The 21,252-nt window shown below is 38.2% G+C and overlaps 1 protein-coding gene across 1 annotated transcript in view; it reads left to right on the top strand.

The window, feature by feature from the left end:
• The window catches only part of TNKS (tankyrase), a 139,799-nt gene that overhangs the window by 95,126 nt on the left and 23,421 nt on the right, over positions 1–21,252 (top strand). Inside the window, exons 6-14 of the mRNA XM_080385347.1 lie at positions 1,642–1,736; positions 4,559–4,625; positions 5,102–5,288; positions 7,216–7,337; positions 9,905–9,996; positions 10,106–10,184; positions 18,409–18,580; positions 20,554–20,633; positions 20,820–20,831. Coding sequence (XP_080241473.1) covers positions 1,642–1,736; positions 4,559–4,625; positions 5,102–5,288; positions 7,216–7,337; positions 9,905–9,996; positions 10,106–10,184; positions 18,409–18,580; positions 20,554–20,633; positions 20,820–20,831 — 906 coding nt within the window. The remainder of the gene's footprint in view (positions 1–1,641; positions 1,737–4,558; positions 4,626–5,101; positions 5,289–7,215; positions 7,338–9,904; positions 9,997–10,105; positions 10,185–18,408; positions 18,581–20,553; positions 20,634–20,819; positions 20,832–21,252) is intronic.

The following is a 21,252-nucleotide window of genomic DNA, read 5'->3' as shown; positions in this document are numbered from 1 at the left end:
ATGTTAATAGCAGCAGCATCTTTATCCACGTTTTTATTAGAGTTTACGCAGAAGCCAGCTATTTTATAATAGGGGCAGATACAAAAAGAATATAATACCTTCTAGATCAGTGCAAATTAGTAATTCAGTAGTAGAAGCCTTTCTGAAACAGAGTAGATCTTAATGATTTGAATGGCCAAACACTTAAAAAAATGTGACCCATTTTGTTGGCAGTGGCACTTTGTACTTTGCAGGCCCTTTAGGGATCTTCAGGTTAGGAATGTTGGAGGTCCATATCTTGACTATAGATAATTCCAAAGCTGGGTCTTAGACAAACTTGAATAATTGCTTCCCTAAAACTGAGTTACCCAGATGTCTGTCTTAGAGATGCCCTGTGCTGTCGTTTCTGACAGTACAAGCCGTGTTCTCTCTGTGGTACGTAAGACATCTTGGTGTAGATGTCAAAGTAGTTACCCTTTCTGGAGCACAGCAGCAAAGTGTTGAAACTATGGTAAAATATAATACAGGCTACTCCAAGTTATGATCATACTAAATATGTATTCCTGGAAATCTGTACCATTTATGGAAATATGGCATCTGCTGCTGTTCACCACAGATGAGACCATTTGTCTAGATTTTTTGTTTTAAATCTTGATAATAGTGAAATCTCATCTCACCTGTAATACCATATAATAATGTTTTAATGCTGGCTGTGAATTTGTACTTGGCTTAATGCTGTGAGACATGTAAGTCTTCCCATGTGTTTATGTATGAGGTTTTACTGTAATAAAATCGTGTTGTTTGGTTGCATGCCACAAAATAAATTGCGCCAAAGATCACTTTAAAATCCTCTGCTTCTCAGCCTTGGGAAGGAGGAAATAGCATCACTTATGCCTGTAAGAAATCAGTTCCTTTGGACTGAGACAGAACACAACGTTTGTTTCATAATAGAAAGTTTTTAAAATAAACTCTGAGGGGAATTACTGTTGTAAACTTCACCTTTCAGTTAAAATTCATACAAGGTAGCTTTGGAAAATGGTGGAGGTGTTAGTTGTTACGCAGCAAGGTGCGTTACTGCTAGAGATGTGAATTTTGCAGGGAACTACAAATAGCATAGTTTGTTCCGTATGTCTTACGAGACTACAGCAGAGAGCACACATAGTTATTTTTTTGGTGTGGAGTTGAAGACAAGTATACCTGCTACGGGATAAATGCATCCTTTCTTGTTCTGCGGTCGCCTCTTGTGCGCTTGTTGCAACAAGTGTACAGGCAAGCAGTTTTGTAACCTGAGTATACAGCCTGAACTGCATAAATTTGCTCATGAATTTTAAAAAGCATCTCATGTTTTAAAATTAATTATAGCATTGAAAAAAACCAGTCAACAAAAAAACCCTCAAACAAAACGAAGTTGGGCTGTTGTTTTTTAGACGATAAGCTTGTTATTGCCTTAGGAGAAACCTGGATTCTTCCCCACCTTAAGGAACATTTATTTGGTTTGACAACAGGAAGGGCATACATGTGCTATGTATTTGTTAATTTGGCTAATTACAGAAGGGAAGATCCAGTGCATAAGAGAAACAAAGAGTTCTTAAACAGCAGAAAGTGCAGGACTTAAAATTGATGTGATGCCCATTCTTCATCTTGTTTTGTTTTACTTTGCAGTCCACTCCTTTACACCTAGCAGCAGGCTACAACAGAGTTCGAATAGTCCAACTTCTGCTTCAGCATGGTGCAGACGTGCACGCAAAGGACAAAGGGTATGTAAAATGAATTAATTATTATCTGTCTGCAGCAGTGGTTTTGTATTAATCAAGATGAAGAATTATTTCTGTTTCATGTTGCAGCATAATCTCAAGTAGTTGGCTGAGAATGTAGCATTTGCTTCCAAAATCTTGAGTGTGGTTTGTCATAAATAAACTTTTGTTAGAGCCTCAGTAACAGATTAGCTGTGATTGTGCTTGTTTGAAGTCTTCTATTACACCTTTAAAAATTTTTTTCTGAACCTGTTCTTTACTTCCATGCACAAACTACTCTGTGAAATTAGGGACTGATAGCATTATTTTAGGGAAGACGATGGGGAGAAGATACGTGGGCTTAGCGCAAAAATGTGCATTGAAAAATGTATCTATAGTCTCATTATCTTGTCGCAATATATATGGATGTAATTCCAATATCACTCATGTGCTCACAACTATTGGTCCTCAGAGATCTATCTTGATTGATGCTGCCAGCAAATATCGAGATATAGTAGAAGCTGAACTACTGTTTTTGCAATAAGGAGGGTAGTTACATAAGGTACCAACAAAAAGTGCGCAGCAGTCAGAAATGTGGAGTGGTACATGTTGTACGTTGTTCTTAGCCATATGTTTCTGAATCTAAAGTGATGATTCTTGTAGTAGTCTGATAGGAAGGCTTAGTCCTAACGTTGTAGAAATTGGTCCCCTGGTTAAAGGCATGCATTCTGTATTCAAAGTGCATCGAGGTAAGATACTAATGTGTGTGTTCTGTCTCCATCAGCAAACTTGAGGCACCTGCTGTGTCTTCATTTTCTGCTAAGTCCAGCCTAGTGTTAAAAGAGATTTTAAATTAAGATCTTAGATTTTTTCTTTTTTTAAAAAAAATTCCAAAACCAGTTCCAAGCATACTTAAACTCTTGAAGATTGACTTAATTATAGTACTATTGTCTATACATTTCACCCTAATGACTTTTTTTGATGAGAATTGTGAAATGTATGATGACAAATTGTGCAAGTCCAAAAAAACCTACTGTAGAGTTGCATGCAATACTTGTTCAGGTAGATCCAGCATTGTTAAGCAAATTTTAGGTGTTTCACACCTTTCCAAAATTTCAGTATCGCTTGGTAGAAAATTCCAGTGTAGATGCTTTAAGGAGGTTTGAATGATCTACTTGGAAAGTATGAAAAGTGTGAAAAGTAATGAAGTTAAACTTGAGCAGGGAAGAGGGAGGGGAAGGAAAGAAAAGTGATGCTCTTACAATGTATTACACTTAAAAACAACCCAAACATACTCAGAAATGTCTGACATCCCAGTAAGCTCCCACTTCATTTAGCGTCGTCACACATTTACAGTGTGGTGGCTTTTTTCCTTGCTGTTTCTTATTTATACATAATTTATAAGTAAATAGGCTATAAAATAAATGTAATTTATCAGTTGTGGGGCTAAATTAGGTTATATTGATTTTATAGATCTGTTAGGTTCTCTTCAATGAGATCACTTCAGAGACAGTCCTGAGGAACTGTGCTGCATCTTCAAAATGATCATCACTTCTAGTTCCTCCCAAAGAAAACCACAGCCAAGGAAGCAGCTTTTTCCACCGGTCCTTTCTTTGCCTTACTACTGTTGTGTACAAAGTCACAACCTGCTGGAAAGGAGAAGGGGAGGGTATGCTGCAGAAGTGGCCAGGTGGATTGCTTTGGTGACTCTTTGCTGATAAGACCTTGAAGAAAGGCCTCAGTCCTCTTAGATGACCAGCATTTGGGGAGAGGGCAAGGTTTTTTGAGTGCTCTGTGGACTGAATGCTGTCTCTGTCACACATATACACCCATCATTTATAATTCAGAAAACTAACAAGGAAAATAACAGTTTGAAAAATTTCCCCAAAACAAATTTCCCTCTCCTGTGACAAGTGCAATGCTGCTTCTGAGAACATCTACCTTAAAATTAAGTTTACCCTGTTGTGTAGTACAACAACATTTGTTGTCCTAATGCTCTTTGAGTTGATTTTGCAATTCTGGGAATCATCCCATGAATTTTTCATAAATGGTAAAGGGTTAATTATTGTTTTCATTGTATTATGCATCCTGATTTGTTGAGCCATAACTAGCCTGTCTTGCTTGGCTTGAATTAAATTTTGTCCTCTGTAATAATTGTCCTCTTTGCATCTCCTTTTCAATGCATGGCTTTTGCTTATGACTAGATACCTGTTACTTACTGGGCTAGTGTCATTTTTAAGTATGGTCTCCAGAAATATAGCTGTACAAAAATTACAGGGACTCTCTTCAAAGTATCTTGCATGCTTAAATAGGTTGTACTCTAAAAAAATAGAGTAAACCCAGGTCATTCCACAGTCTGGAGCAGCAATTTCAGTCTGCTTTCTATGGATATTTGTATAACTTCATAATATACCCAGGCGTTACAGTAGTGTTATCTGGGGAGTTTTGCCTTTCACATAGTATTTTAAATAAACAAGAGTTCATATTTAGGCAGAAACAGAACACTGACTTCTCTTGAGCAAATTGAATGTGGAATGGGACTTCCCCCCCCCGCCCCAGCTTCAAGACAGATAATTTCAAAGCCAATTAATGCTAATCTTAATGGCAGATTAAACACATTTGGCCTGTTAGGACAAAATAAGTTTTAATGCTACTCTTAAGTAACATGTTTGGGAAGGTTAGATTTTTCCATTAGTTTGTGAATGTTAATTTTTAAATATTTGAATATTTTAAAGTTATTTTAGATACAATTTGATCTTTGTTCATCTCTCGGTAGAGAGAAAATTGTTCCTTCTCCTTTAAAAATGCTAGTTAAATAAATTTTTCATTTGCCTTCTTTCATACAGTGGTCTTGTGCCTCTTCATAATGCATGTTCGTATGGACACTATGAGGTTACAGAGCTGTTGCTTAAGGTAAGCAGAAGGATAGAAAGTAATTCCTGTAGATTTAGATACGTTAGGTGTTTAGATATGTTAGGTATAAACTCTGTTTATGCCAGAGCTGAAAAGGATGATTTTATTTTTTTTCCTGTAGTAACAGGTTTCAGACATTCTGTCTGTCATTTCAGAAGCCTGCAACTTTAAGTCTTTTTGTGTTATAGTATATGTGGGTTTTATCCCCCACCTAATTTCTTTGGGCAGATAGTAGCAATTCATTTGTTTGAATTTTTCTGTGGAAAATCTGTTCTACTGAAAAAGTAGCTCATACAGAATTATATTTTTTGAGGATTCAACAGTATTTTTGTGTATACAGGTGTTTTTGCAATTAATTTTGTGTGTATTTGTATATGAAAGAATTAAACCAATTTTTATAATGAAATGAAAGTTTTAACACCTTTAATTGTTGAAGATGATTTCTTATTAATATAAGGCTTTCTTTGCCGTGCTAGCATGGCGCCTGTGTGAATGCTATGGACCTCTGGCAATTTACCCCCTTGCACGAGGCTGCTTCCAAGAACCGTGTAGAGGTTTGCTCCCTCCTGCTGAGTCATGGTGCGGATCCCACGTTAGTCAACTGTCACGGCAAGAGTGCTGTCGATATGGCTCCGACGCCCGAGCTGAGGGAGAGACTGACCTGTGAGTGTTTTCAGGCTGGAAACAGTTGGTGGTGGGTGTAAAGGGTGCCTACTTTGTAAGCAGATGCAAAGCAGCAGAGTCACTGCAGCTCTGCCTCTCACTTGGAAGTACACAGATACCTCTAATACACTGTCTGTGGTATTGCCTGGGTTTCTGGCATGTAAAATGTTTAAGGCACTGCTGAATCAGTGACCGGGGAGAGGGGTGGGGTGGGGTTTATGTTTGAAGTTCAGTTAAGTCACGTAGGAGCCTCTATACTGAGGCTCTGTATCACACTTAGGGTAGCTTCAGTGTGCAAACTTGGAGATGGAAATTCCAGCACCTTCTTTTGTAGTCTTTGCAGTCCTTATGCTGTTTAGAAAACAGTGTTTCAGGTCTAATTTGAATTTGTTTGCCTTTATCCTCTTCTGGAGTTTTGTTTTCTCATTGTTACAAACTGTGAAAGATACTTAAATGAGACAAGTATGAAAACAAAGCCTTATGAAGTTACAGAAAACTCCTTGAGAACTAGGTTCTGGTAGCAGAAGCCCCCTGATGCGGTAAGAATGTAATCCTGCACTACTCAATCACAGCTGGCCGGGTTGTTGTCTGTCACTATTCTTCACATGTGAAGGTGGTGAGATCATATACAGCATAAAAATTTGCTCTAGGAGAAAAGAGGGGCGCAGTAGTATCTTTTAGTTACTTCACTATTCTGGGCTGACTTTGGAGATGCTTCTGGCTTTGAGGCAGGTTAATTTACCACTTGTTTAAATTAGCAAGCAAAAAATCAAATCTATTTAAACTTTGGTTTACTTCTGTATTTATAGTTCCTGGAGAGGAGTGGGGAAAGATTCATGTCCATTACTATCCACTGACATGTGTACACAGATGTGAGCATTATGGCAAATTTTAACAGTACTTTGATGGGACATTCTGTATTTGCATACCCAAAATAACATATTTAGTATATTCTCTTGAGTTCTTTGGTTTTATACCTTAGGAATAATACATTTATTTGTTATTTCAAGATATATTTGTGATTACAAATTGTGCTTTGAGTAATGCCTTGTTTACAAAGAAATTTTAAATCTATTTAAAATCAAAACTTAAGTTGTTATATTTATTTTTATTTCTAAATCAAAAAAATGCACCAGATTAAAACAAGAGTGGGAGAAGAAAGCTCCTCTTAAAAAGCTCAGCATTTCAAACTTGCTTATGAAAGAAAAATTTACTGAGCTTGAGTTTCTTTTCTAGTTTCCAGGTTCACACATCGTTCTTGCTAACCTACCTTCCATTTGTACATTTTAAGAGAAACACTTTTAGTCCTTTTCAAATTCAAAAGGATTTAAAACTAAAACTAGTTTGCTGAACTGAACAAAATGTGACATTGAAAAAAACAAAATTACTTCTCCGTACTTGACAAGATATAGCTGTTATCAAAACCTCTTTCATCTTTGTTGCAGACCAGCTTCAGATACTTAGCCAGTTAGCTTTTAAGACTGATAGTTTAATATTTTATCTTTAAATTATAAATTGTATATATAAATTATATTTATTCAGGCTTTACCTTGAATTATTTGTCATTGTAAATGCAATAAGGTTCTTGAAGAGCAACTGTAATGCTTTTTTCTGAAGAGCATGTAATAGCATTTTGCTCACTTGAACACATACCTAGCTAATTTAGAGGTCACATAGGCTTTTAATGTGAGGTGGGTGGAGGATAAGATGCAGAAAAGCTATAAAAATTTTACACAGTGAGTCACTTCCCCTCTCTTTTATTCGTTTCAGTAAACCATGTTTCATGTTCTGTGTCCCAGGTCAGCTACTTTCTGAAGACATACAGAAATACTCTTATTTCCTCTTAATTGAGTATAGCTACCTTTCTGCAATAACATTTATAAATGTGATGTTGCTGAATATTAAATGCATCTTTTTCCTCTAACAGATGAATTCAAAGGACACTCTTTACTGCAAGCAGCCAGAGAGGCAGACCTAGCCAAAGTGAAAAAGACACTTGCTTTGGAGATCATTAATTTTAAGCAGCCACAGTCACATGAGACTGCACTGGTGAGATTATACAGCCAATCCATTTCTTTTATGATAAATGTGGTGTAGTGCTAGTTGAGAGTTTTATTTCTACGCTATGAAAATACATTAATCGTCTGAGATTGAGGATTTGCCATCAAACACTTTGTATATTAAATCACCATTATAGAAAAGACACTGTAATTTTTAAATAAATTTGTTTGTTCTTCCTGGTAGATTACAGAAATCCTCCAGCCGCTCCTCACATGTTTATTTTGCACTTCTCCTTTGCTTATTTCCCATCACCCTCTTTTTTTTGTTTGGTTTTTTTCTCCTTCCCTGTTGGTCAGTTGCAGTTTTTTCTGAGGTTAAATTCTATTTCAGTGGCCCACTTCTTCCTTCATGTTTTATGTGGGCGAGCTTGGATTGCAAATTTTCTTCATAGGGTATGTAAAACTGTGGTGAAAATAGATGCTAGGTGTATATCACAGGGTCTTACAGAATTGGAATTGTACTGACAATGCCACATTAGCTGTGGAAACAGGGGTCTTTGAGACTTTCTTGGCAGTTTCCTGCTCTTCGTTGTTTGAAGAAATAGTGAAGGCCAAGAACACAGCCGGTATCCAGATGCAGTGAAGAAAGATTTTGAAGTTGAGAGGGAGTGATGGTATTATTAAAACCATTATAGTTATGATACTTTATTCCAATGGAACATTTTCTTCACAGTAGTAGGTCTGAGCTGCAGGCGTACAACTGCATCTTTAGTGTTATAAACAGTGTGAATGTGATCAGAACATTGTGTGAAGTACCGAGCATACATATGGTCTGTTCTCTCCATGGAGGACTCTGCATCCTAGCCTGAACTTCAAAGCAAGACAGAGAAGAGATACTTCGAGACTGAACATAAAGACAGTATGAAATTTGGAATGATGTTACCCTTGTCTTCCTGAGTTTATCAGCTGCTGATATGTGGCATCTCTTCAGCTGTGTAATGATCATTTGGTAGTCCTGTGGCGCTCTTTGTAGAGCAAGCAGGCAGAGAGGAGCAGAGACAGATAGAAGAAATGGGGTATTTTAGCTCTATTGAAGTGTTTTGTTCACTGTTCAGACTGTGATTTCTCAGGTTTTGCCTCTTGTACTTGAGATTTCCAAGTGGCAGGACTTAGCTTCCAGGATCAGATGGGGTTATGTACCCTCTAACTGAGCTATTCCCGTCCTAAGCATGGCATCTGTCACCATGGGGCGCTGGGGTCTGTGCCCTGTTGCCTCACCGGGTCTATGTCTCAGTGTTACTCAGAGGTTTGGCAATATTTTGGTATTTGTGTTGCTAGTGCTGGTTTATCATATTGGCAGGAAATACAGATAGGCTATTATCTGCAAAGCCTCAAAAATGCTGCCACTCTTCAGAGCAAAATTGATCTTAATGTTTATTTACAAAGCTTCCCTTTGCAAAACTTTGACATGGTCTGCTAACAGCAGTGCAGAAGCTTGAGTGGCAGTTACTTCGTAGTGAAGGCTGAAACTGAGCAAAAGATGTTTTTCAGTACTGTTGTTACTTACTGGCATTCTGTTTGGGGTCTATCTCATTGTAAAGGCTACTACTGTTTTGCTATTGGAAAGTTTTGAGAAGTCTGGTCCAGGCGACTGTCTGTTTTTTACGTGTTACTGGTTTAAAACATGGGTAAACATTATAAACTTCAGAAGTATTTCTTCTTTCTGGTGGTCTGCCATCTTGAGACATTGAAACTTGAGACAAGCATTTCTGGACGGACTGTCAAGCCTGATGTTCAGCTTATCTGGAACTGTGCTTGTAATTTCAGGCCGCAGGGGTGCACTGATAGATCCACCGTTGAGAAAACGCCAAATTGAGTCTAGGCTCTGCAGAGGATCAATGAAAAAAGAGGGGGGGAACAAAGTGCTCACTTCTGGGTGCCAAATCCACAGACAAACCAGCAGGCAGACCCCAACCACATTCAGGAAAATACTTACAACTAGCAAAGGGCTGTATGATGTTCCCACACGGGCAGGCTTGAGCTTTGAAAAGCCCTGTGCGAAAGATGTATCTTTCTCATCGCGTGGAAAAGAAGATACTCTCAGAGAACTTTACAGCCCATTTGCTTCCAACTTAATTGGTAGTTGGGTGTATAATACAATTGCCATGAGGTTAAAAAGTTCAGTACATGTTGAAATAAAAGAAACTAAGCAACGTTCAAAAGTCATGTTAATCTGACAACCACAGCAGGATCCTAATGGACCCCTTTGGAGTCCCTCTGTAGAAAGGTTGTTTCAAACCCTTTGTCTTTACCTCCTTGCGTTGTCTGCTGATTTTATCCTGACAGCTGATAGTTAATGTAGCTGGGAACGTACTGCTTTTTGTGTGATGAATAGCCTTAAAATCAAAATTGTTTTTATGAGTAGAATAATTTATCATTGATCACTAGTTTGTATTTTATTCAATGTGTTATATGTTTTGGCAGAAATATGATGGATTCTGTTAGTAAGTTTTGGAGCCTGATGTTTAGCAGAGTAATCAAGAGATGAAGTCATGGATCTTAAAGCTCTCTGTCACCTATGTAGTTGAAATATAGTTTATATTTACTTTTTTGCAGCACTGTGCTGTGGCTGCTGTGCATCCCAAGCGGAAGCAAGTTACGGAACTACTGCTCAGGAAGGGAGCAAATGTTAATGAGAAAAACAAAGAGTAGGTTTCTGAAATTTTTGTGTTTTCCAAAGGACTCTGTCCTACTTGGAATATAAAACTAATATCTTCCTTATAAACTAATGTCTTCCTTTCTCCCCCCCTCCCCCAGTTTCATGACACCTTTGCATGTTGCAGCTGAAAAAGCTCATAACGATGTCATGGAAGTTCTGCATAAACATGGAGCAAAGGTAAATATACTTACATATCTTTTATTTAAGGCAAAGGCAAGAAGAAGGGTTATATTGGTTAAATACAGTGTTAATTTTTATGATAGTGGTTGCTTTTTTTTTTCTATACGTCTTGTGCTTCTCAGGTTAACCTTAAATGTGTTTATCTTAAACCAGTACAGGATGTTCAGGAATCCCATTTGAAAATCAGGTCTTCTCTCCAGATAACCAAATACAGGCTTTAGGAGTCCAGCTTACTCATTTTTAATGAATCTTGCTATAATTTCTAATAGCTGTGGTCATCTAGGTGCCTCTTGATGCTTTATCTTGTTGATTTTAAAATATCCAATGCCTGAGTTTGCTGACACCGAGTTTAGTAGTCTAATGCTGGGCATCCCTTAGCCCTTGTTTGCTGCTTATTTTCTTTGCCAGATTGTTTTGTCATGCCCTTTAGCCACTGATATATGCTAACCAAAGTAATTTGTGAGCCTACGGTGAAGCTTGCTTAGAAGCACATGGTTCAGCAAGTTATTAGTTAGAGGCAGAGGATAGTATAGCTTTGTTTAGGAAGTGGTTTAAGCATCTTTCAGAAGTATTTCAGGATGGTCATCTTTCTCTGCGTTTTACTTGACATTCATAGTTATTATATACTTAGCTACTTAATTTTCTCAGAAACATTCCTGATGGGAATTTTCTTTGCATTGGTTAAAATACAAATGATCTCTTTATTTTTGCTTTTAAGGGGGCTTACGTTGTTCTCTTTGGATCTTAATCTTTATTCAGGTAGCTAGAAATGAAGAAATATACCTGTAATAACAATCTACAGTGTTGCTCTTGATGTGCTAGGAGGTGCGAACAATGTAATTGTATGCATAGTTAATACTAAGTCATCTTCATTTCAAACAGTGAATGGTAATTTATAAGCCTGTATGAGAGCTCGTTGCCAGATTTCAGTATCTGATTCACTTCCATGGTACTTTAATGGCATCATAAAATAGCTTAACAATGATACCATGACAAGAGTTTATTGCACTGGTGAATCCTGATGCAGTGATGACACACCAAGATTTTCTTGGGGGAAGGGAAAGCAGAGCCAGAGGTCTCAGTTATAGGCATTAAAACCACTATTATTTTCTGACATTCACTCTTAGTAGTGTACCTATGCACTGAAAGTGGAAAAAAAATTATTTTGCCATAAGAATAGATACTTCATGGCTTTATGGATCTGAGTTTGCACAGGAATTCAGTACTGATGGTCTTTGGGTAGGCACCAAACTGGACGTGCTGGAGTTCCAGGTGTATTGATACCCAAGTACTACCTGCTTTGAAATACAAAGAGTTTCTGTGTGCTGAGGGTGTCTGGAAAGCTTGCTGCTATACTGTAGGTATTTAAGTTAATGCTCCCTTGAAAATCTAGCTCTGTGTAGCCAGGTTAGGAGTAAGCTCAAAGCTGTCATCCTTACTGGAATGGCCCAATTTTATAGTTTGTGTCAGTAGCACATTCTGATGATAGCTTGTGATTCTTTTATATCCTGAAGCAGGGGTTCCTAAATCATGATCTGAGTCACTCGTGGACTGAGTGATGGTTATGAGTGGCCCACAGTTATCTACAGAATGATTGAGTGGTGTATTTGGTTGTTTTTTCTAGTGACAGTATGCAAATAGAGGTACATGGTAATCATTAAAACTCATTTTTTGTTCGTATCCTGGTGTATGCATGCTATGTTATTCTGAGGATAGTCGTTCACATTTATGATCTAGCAAAGCGCTTAAGTTGCATGGCAGGAGACCACTTGTAGTTAAAATTAAGCACGTATTTCCATACCACAATGGATCAGGTTCTTCTTTATCAGTATCCAAAGTTCCTTAGCTGTAAAACAGTGAGTAATGCAATAATGGTTCTTCAAGAGAGATAGGTCATTAAGGCTTATGAAGCACTTTGAAGTTCCCAGATGGGATATGCTCTAGAGTATTAATTAGTTAACTAGGTATAGTTAATCACTCTGTCTTGCTTGTGTATTATCATTTGACCTCTTGCTCATGCTTTGACTGTAGGCATTTAGTTCATCAGACACTCAACATTGCCATTTCTTTGTTTTGGATTATCGGGACATGGCAGCTTTAATTGCTGAAGCATGATACAGGTTTTTCACGCACATACACGCCCATTTGTTGTTTTTCTAGAAGCTTTTTCTTCCTGTTTACTCTTTGTGTGTTTTGAATTTTAGTTACTTCATATGATGTAGTCAGATGTACTAAGCTCTTTGATCCTGACTAGTCGTATTTTACAAGAGAGAGTTTTCCTGAACTGGTGAATCTAGTTCTCCCTGCAATAGCAGCCTCTCAGTTGAATATCCGTTTGTTCTTCGATCAGCACTCTCCTGCAATTTAAATACCTCTTTTCCATTTTGATGCTTCCTTTGCTGAGGTATTTGCAGTGAAAAGATTCTTCTTAGCCTTTGTTTTGGTAGGCTAAAAGCCTCAAACACTTAATCTTCCCCATAAGGGAACATTGCCATTTCCTAATCAATCCTTATAACCCTTCACTTTACTAGCACCAGAGGAAATCTTGGAGCTCAGGCAATGACAGCAGAATTAATTCCCCCACCAACGTACACGATGGCACTTCCATATCTCTAATGTAAATTCTGGACTAAAGTATACTGGGATTGTGTCTGCCTTTTTAATAAACAGGACACAGTAGTACTCAGACCCTTTCTGTAGTCTTGTAGTACACACAGAATCTTGATTTTTTTTCTTGCTCATGCCCTTCAATACAATTCTCCTGTGCCAACATCATAATGAAAATATATTAAAACAAAATTATCCCACAGCTGATCCCTGAGCAGCCCTCCTTCTTTCAATACGTTCAGTTCTTCAACTAATCTCTATTTTTCCGTATAAAATAAATAAAAATATCCCATGTAGTCCCATATCAAATGCTTACTGAAGTGTGGATGGATGACACTGACCATATTTTCTTTACTTTGCAACCATGTCTTCTGTCAAAGGAAAGGTACTGTATAAGTCAGCTTTAATCTACCTTCTGGAAACCACTAGTGATTATAAGGAGAGTAACAATTTGAAAAAGATGAGTAACTGGGGCTTCAAAGAAAGTGGAACTTTATTCTTCTGAAATACAGTGCCGAAAGGCAGACAGCTGATCCACAAAAAAAATAATAATAATAATCCAGTAACGGATTTAGGAGACAAAGCCATGTAAAGTTTTGTAGATGGAAAATCATTTGTGATAGTTTTAGTAGCAGAGAGGAAAGTGCTGTTTTCACGAGGAGCAGCTGTGATCTGTGTCAGACAACAAAAGTGAGGTAACATGAAGTACCTAGGTTTGAGTAGGCTTTGCTTGGTTTGCGAAATGGCCTGAAGCATGCCTTAGGGAATTTGCTTGGCATGAACAAAACGTGGTTTGTGGTCTTGGAGCTGGATTTAATTATCCTTAATTTTATCACTGTGTAAATGTAAGTATGTTATGTTATAATAAACAGTGAAGGACTGCTTGAATAACCTGTGCTTGATTAAAACTTACTTAACAGAAATATATCTAAGACAATTAGCATTGGCATGAGTTAAGCCATATACAGAAATTGTTTATTTTGGTGTGCTTTGCTGGCCCTTGCTGACAACACAGACTAGATTTGTAATTTAAACTGTGAAGTAGTCCTTGGTGCCTATCACTTGCACGTCAGCATGTTCTGTCTAAGCAATACTCCGTGGTTAGCAAAGATATTTTCATTAGCTTGTTACCTGAGTTTGCAGTCGAGTGTCAGCTATACATCTAAAGCACAGGTGAGAAACCTTTGGGTTTCTTAGAATTTTCTTCAAGACTGTCGATCATAAATATCTCTGGGTTTAAATGCCATACCCAGTTTTTACTTATTTGTCTGAACTGCAGCGTGAAACAGCATTTTCATGCCACTGCTTATTTGATGTTGAATATCCTCAAAGTATCTTAGGAGAAATAAAAGCGGAGCATCTTTTAAAGAATCCTCAAACTTTTTTTTTTATTAGACCCATGAGCAAATCTTCAAATACCACTATTGTATCTTTGAAAATGGTCAAAATCGTTTGTTTAAGAAAGAAATAATTTGAAGGTGGTGAACTAATGGAAAAGTGGCTTTTATCCTGTTCTGTTGTATTGCTGGATAGTTGGATACCTCTTATAACTAGCTCCTTGTCTGAACTTACAGATACATGGGAAATTTAATATGTTCAGAAAGACAATCTGCTTTCTAGCAGTGCAGAAGGGAAGGATTAAAGTCTTTTCTGAACTGGAATGAATGTTGGAATGACAGACCTGCAAGCATGCAAGTTCACTGGTATCTTGGGCAAGTGTAGAGATATCATGAATGCTGTTGAACTGTGTTAAGTTTCTAAAGGATACTGTTGAAGCTGTTCTTCTGCAAGGGAAAATGAGCCTTTCTAAGGTCGTGTTAGACAGATAGTGTCCCTATTGACGATGGGAGCAGAAATGTCTTTGTTCTGCTCTGCTAAAAGGATCTTGCTTTATGATCTTTGCATAATACAATTATTTCTGAGTAGCACGTTGCCAGCCTTTTGTGATCATGGATTTGAAAATAATCACCATTTCTCCAGGCCCACACTACAGACTCAAATGGTTGTGAATAACCTTCTTGTGTGATGCATTTGCTTCCAACATTCCAGGTAGATATATGATTTTCTCAGGAAAGAATAAGCATTGAAAAATGAAATATCCTTTCAGAAATGCAGCAGGTTCTGGACCATGGTGGTGGGCAACATGAAGAACTGTATGATCTGTTGCAATTGCGTGGTTCAACTTTTCTCACTGCTTAGACATCCAAACGTAGTGACATTAATCTTAAGCTTCTATGCAAAGGGACAACTGTGGAACATATGGCTGGATCATGTAGGACCTTTCAGAGTGAAACTAGACCTATTTTCTTTTTTTTTTTTTTTCTTCTGACAGAGCTTGAAGTTGCCACCAGCACCTCTTCGCTCCTATCATGTTTATTGTTAGTGATGCACAAAGTCATACGACCTACTGCAAGTTGCCTTGAGAATAAATGCAGCAGGAGAGCAGTTAGAACACTTGCATTGCAGGGAAGGATGTGATGCTGGAATTGCTGGCAGAGTATGAGTTTCATGTGTGTGTTTTAGAATGTACCTCTTTTAGAACGAAAATGGAAGTGCTTGGAAGCTATTGCATTTTGTGCTGCTGTAGTATCAAGGAGTAGGAGGATATTTAAGGACATTTGATAGCAACAGAAAGCTCCTACGCTTAGGAAATCTTGCAAAAAAGTTTCTTGAACAGGTCCCAGCTGTTGACCTGCCACAAGTGACTGGCAGCCAAAGGAGTATTGCGGTAGATGTGGGCTGCTCCAAGACAGCGTGAGTGCAGGGAGGAAAAGTCTTTTCAGTGTCTGATGGTACATGACCATTTCTGTTTCTCTACAGCATCTATCCAGGATAGGAAAAAGGAACAGAAAGAAATCTTTGTTGGGAAATACTGTATAGGATGATATCGTTTCGTGAAAAACCTTAAAAATACTTTTCAATTGATAACTGCATTCTGCTTTTAGGTTGCAGTTTGAGCAGTAGAGTGACTGCTTTCATACTAAAAGGTGAAGAAGCCAGAGCTGGTGTGCTGTGGAATAAAATTAAAAAAAAAAAAAAAAAAAAAAAAAAAGCCATCAAATCTGTCATTTTAAACTCCTTGCAGAAAACTTGACTGTAAAGTAATTCAGAACTGCAGCCTTCTAGTTTCAGACCCCTTATAAAGGGGACCAGTTGAATATTTCTCTGTTTTTGTTTTTTGTGTTTTTTTTTTTTTGTTAGTGCAGCTGGGAACAATCTGCCTTCTCACCACACCAATAAGGCAGCACACCTTGGATGTTCTGCATTTTGTCAGACAGAGTTTAAACTTTAGCTTTGAATTTGAAAGGGCATTTGTTTTTAGACCTAGTATTGAGCAGTGGTTAACCCAGGCATATGTCTTACCAGGTTCTGATTTTTGAGAGTTTAACCTCAGTTTGTATTTCAGTTTGTCGTGCTCAAATTGATTTTCATTTGGAAATAAATCCTGTGGCTTTCAGCCTTAGTGCAGTACGTTCTTGGGCTGGTTTTAGACAAGTGCTGCTTGGTTGGTGAGAGCAGATTTGCCTCAAAGTGAACATATTCCCTGTGAAATTGCCCTGCAAAACCTATTTCTGCTTCTGAGAAGAGGAACAGCCGTATTTGGTGCCTATATCCCTCTGTCAGCTACAGCCTCTCCCAGAAGTAAGCAGGCAGTTCTTCAAATGGCTGGCATTCTTCTGCCACAAGTATTGATTGTTGGCACAGATAATGATTCGGAGGTGAAAGGAGACCTGCATAAGACATATGAGATGATGGATCTGATGACGCTGACAGTGTTCTTTCCAAATGAATATTAACTTTTTTTCCAGGTACATAGTCAGTATCGAATTGTGAATGCCTCCCTGCTGTTCTTCAATAGTTTGTTCAGTACTGGCCTGTTTAACACAGGAATTCAGTGTTACAGAAGACATTAGTTATGATTCTCTTTCTTGGGCAAACAGAATCTTATCAGCTACTTCCAGAATCCATAAGTCTCATTTCGTTCTGCCTATACCATCACTAAACCTGTATAGCCTCAGACTTCTGCTTTTCTCTGTGTCCTTATCAGTGGTGAAAGGTATCCGGTGGTGTCCTGAAACAGATTAGGATCATCATCTGAACAAAATGATGGATTTGGGACATTCACCATCTAGTTAATATTTATGATAGCAGAAAGTGTTTTTTTTAAAACAAAACTTCTAGGGAAATCCCGTTGGAGTGGCATGAGCCTGAGTACGGTTAGAAGAAAGCAGAACTGTTCTCCTTTGCATCTTCCTGCAAGAGAGGTTTGTAATCTGAGAAATTCCTGCTTTATCAGTCTGTAGGATTGTTCAGGGATATAGAAAAAATTTAGGCATTATCAAATCATGCCGCACTTTATTTATGTGGTGGTTCTTTGTTCTTTCCTGTGGCTTGATGTTTTGTTGCATTGCAGCTATTTTACTTAATTATTTTTCACCCTATCTAGTAGTAGGTATTTTCTACATAGTTACCCTAATGAAATTTCATTTAGTTACAGCATATGTGTCTTACCCCAAAAGTTTTTTCAGTAGTTTTCATGGAAAGGTAGTAGGATTTGCAGGCTGCATTTCAGGTGGGAAATAACAAGCAAAACCTTTGTTCACTGCCACCACAAAGATTTTGAGAAGGTAAAAGGGTGGGTTTTTACAGTAACAGCGTCTGTTACGCATGCAGTTCACAGCCTGCAATCTGTAGGCTTGGAAACAGATAACAGGTTCTGAGTTGCTTGCAGAGAATATTGAGCAGTTCTGTATTTCATAAAGCAGTAAAAAAAAAGCTGTTGGATATTTGCATATAAATTTGTCATGAATCGCTACTAGGTACGGAGTATCTTATTGAAAGATTATTTTCATGAAGGTTTTTTCTTTTTAAAGCTCTCTATTATTCTCTTCTGTTCTCTGATAGTGAACCTGTGGAGATGCTTCTAGTTATTTAGATACTCTGTTCGATCCTGACAGACAGATGGGTTTCCATTATATCATACTCTTTGAAAGCAAACTCCATTTTGCCTGTTTATACAGTCTTGTATTGAGTAGAATTATATCCAGTTATACTTAACATTTCTGTAAGAGTACAAAAAATGAGGAGAAAATTGGCTGTTTGTATCAAACACCCTCGCCCCCCCAAATTCCAAATCTGACGTCTTTGTTTTGCTTTAATTCTTCGTAGTAAGTAAAGTTGAGTTAATTCCCTTTCTGAGGATGACAGATGGTAATTTCCTTAAAGCTGGAAGATTTTAGAACTGTTTGGTTAATTATTTACCTCTTTCTGCTCTTCTGTGAGAGTTTTGCTTTTCTTGCCACAAGGTTGATCTTTGTCAAAAGTTTGATCGCTATTTTATGTATGGTTTGGGGGATCCTGTGTTGTCTGTTAGCCATGCAAGCAAATAACCTACATTGTTAAAAGACAGGAAAGTATCTGCAGTAAATTGTCTTTACGTTGGAATGTTGACCAGTTTTGTCATTTAGTTTTGTTTAGTTGCAATGCAGAGGGATTAATAGATGAATTTGTATGCTGGAAAATTCTTGTTATTGCTCTTCTTATTAAGAGCACTGACACGTGCAGGCTTTTAATTATAATAATGCTTTATTTTATATTGCTGCTGATTTTTCAGATGAATGCACTGGACACACTTGGTCAAACAGCTTTGCACAGGGCTGCGTTAGCAGGTCACTTGCAGACCTGCCGGCTCTTGCTGAATTATGGCTCTGATCCCTCCATCATCTCTTTACAAGGCTTCACAGCAGCACAGATGGGAAATGAAGCAGTGCAACAGATTCTAAGTGGTGGGTAAAAATAAAGGTTTGTGCATTTGAACTTCAGCTTCTCCCTTTACAGTTGTAGATCTTCTTTTTCAGTGCAAGAGGCTCAGAGTAGTTTTCTCACCCCTCTCTACCTCCATCATGTGTGCACATCTGCAGTGTGATGCTTTTCAGGGAAAAAAAAAAAAACACCTACAAAAAAACCCCTCAGCAAAGCAAAACAAATCCCTGCTCAATTCAATGATTTTGTGCAAATCGTGAAGAAAATAAACATCTTGTGGATTTAGAGCATGCTGCCGCACAGGGAGATTGTAGGAGGATGGATGTGGGAAGCTGGGGGTTTTTGATAACAAGTCTCAAGGCAACTGGATTATTGCTGAACATGTGAGAAACCTTTTTCCTCTCATCAGCTACCCTGTTTGGTACTCCATACTTCAGCAGTCACAAGCAGAGCGTTATTGGCAGAAAAATACTGATAACTGCTAAACTGTTTGAACTTTTACTTCAGATATCTTGGTCCTCCAGCAAAGATTTTATTGTGAAAATGCTCTGAATACTGTTGATAAGTTTGTTTATATCTTGCATTAAAAAGATGAATAGATGTTTGAAGAGGATGCCACTGTTTTTCATGTATGTGCTTGAGGGTTTGCATATCCTCATGTTACATTTGAATTTTTGCGAGTGGGGAGAATTGCATCAATAGCTACTACAGAGCAAGTAACGCATCTTTCAGTGGGATCTGCATGTAGTCAAAGAAAGGCAGATACCCAAACAGATGAGAAGGCCTGTGGTAGCTTGAAGCTCCATTTCCTTCAGTGTTTTCAACAGTCATGCCTTAAAACAGGTGAAAAAAAGGAGAGAGGCATTTTACAGCAGTGCAAGGAAGGACTGTTTTGAAGTGTACCCACTTTTTGATAAATTTGCATGCCCATCTAGAATGAGTTTAGCCTGCTGTAACACTCTGACTTTCTTAACAGCATTCTTACAGAGGATTGCAACTCCCAAGTTCCTCTTGCCCCATTTGTTTTGCACTAGGCAGTCATTTCTGTCCGATCTCAGGACAGCTGATGAGGCAACATGCTGCCAAAACATCTGTTCCATAAATCCTTGAACTTGAGAGGAGTGGCTTCTACAAGAGAAAGCAGTTTGTATGAACAATGAAGTGATCAAGACTGCCTTTTCAGGTCCCTTTTGAGCAACACTGAAGAGCTGTAGGGACAACTAATCCACTGCTTCTTTCCAGCCACTACTACTACTTCCCTCAGAGCATGCTTGCTTTCTCACAGCCATGTTTGTGATGAGAAGTGTGGTTAAAAAGAAAAGTTTTGAGGCCAAAACTTGTCATTCTTAATTTAAAGAGGAAAAATGGTATCTCTCTAAAGATCTCCTTTTAATCACTATGTCATCTTTCGGATTCTGTTTTTAACCACCCCATGTCTGCAACTAGGGACAGTTGCTGTGAAATGCAGTACACAGCTGGAGCATCATAAAGCAGGCAGTCACCATGTGGTCAGGGCCGTCTTAAAAATCCATCCCCTTGTCACTGCTTAGTAGTATGAGACACATCCCAAGTGCAGAGTGCGAAGGCTGTAATTCAGCTGCTGAATTGGGCACATTTAACCCTGGCTGTGCACTGGCACCTCATACAGTTTGATGAAATTGTTGAGAAAAGTGCTTTTAATCTTCAGCAAAACTTTGATTTTGTCCCAGGGTGCATGTAGGTTTCTTAAAATGTAATTTTTACCATACAGTAGGATTAACAAAGCAGTGAAATTCCATTTGGCAGAATAATGTCAGCTCTAGAGTCTAAATCTGGCTGGTGCACACTGAAACTAAGGCTCTTCATTCAGCGGTTCAGGCAATATGAACTTGAACATCACAACTCCAGCTGTGTTTTCACAAATGACAACACACACAGATTTGGAAAATACGCTGGACACAAGTTAATATAATTTAATAATCCTAAGTAATCCTAAACCATCTTTTTCCTTGTTTAGAAAGTACACCTGTGCGCACATCCGATGTGGATTACCGGTTGTTAGAAGCATCTAAAGCTGGAGACTTGGAAACTGTGAAGGTAGGTTTGAGCATTTCGTGTTAACTTTCCATTTTGCCTTGCTGTGCAAGGCTTGTGGAAGCCTTTGCTACAAGACTTGTGGAAGTGGTGACCAGTGGATGGTAAATCATAAGAAATGGGAAGGCAAATCTCTCTTTTTTTTTTTTTTTTTTTTTTCTTTTCTTTTTTTCTCCTTCTTCTTTCTAGAAGCTAGTGCATTAAGATGTGCTGAGGTGTTTCGCTTGAGTATTTGGCTGTTTGTTCTCCCAGTCCTTCACATAGCCATGTCTTCAGTGGACACAGATGCAGCCATAATTCTTTGAAGCAGATGCTGTGATCCTCAGAGTAACGGTTTAGTAGAAACAAGCTTCAGGTGCATGAGTCAATCAGAAGGCATGCAAACAAAACTGTTAACAGGTAGCATATGTCACATTTTAAGCCATCCTTAATCTGAAGGTGAAGGGTCAGGCCATGGAATCCCAGCATCATGGGAAGGTTTGATCTTGTCTTTCAGGCTTGGTCTGTAGGCAAAATAGCCGAGAGGTAGACCGTTCTGCGTGCGTTCTCACCTTGAACTCCAACATCATACCTATTCATATTCAAACAGCAGCAGTTTTGGGCACCAGTAGCTCCTTTGACT

Source organism: Falco punctatus (genome assembly GCF_963210335.1).
Source record: "Falco punctatus genome assembly, chromosome: 1".
Classification (NCBI taxonomy): Eukaryota; Metazoa; Chordata; class Aves; order Falconiformes; family Falconidae; genus Falco; species Falco punctatus.
Note: the sequence above shows the minus strand (reverse complement) of the source record. Positions and strands in the feature narration are given on the sequence as shown.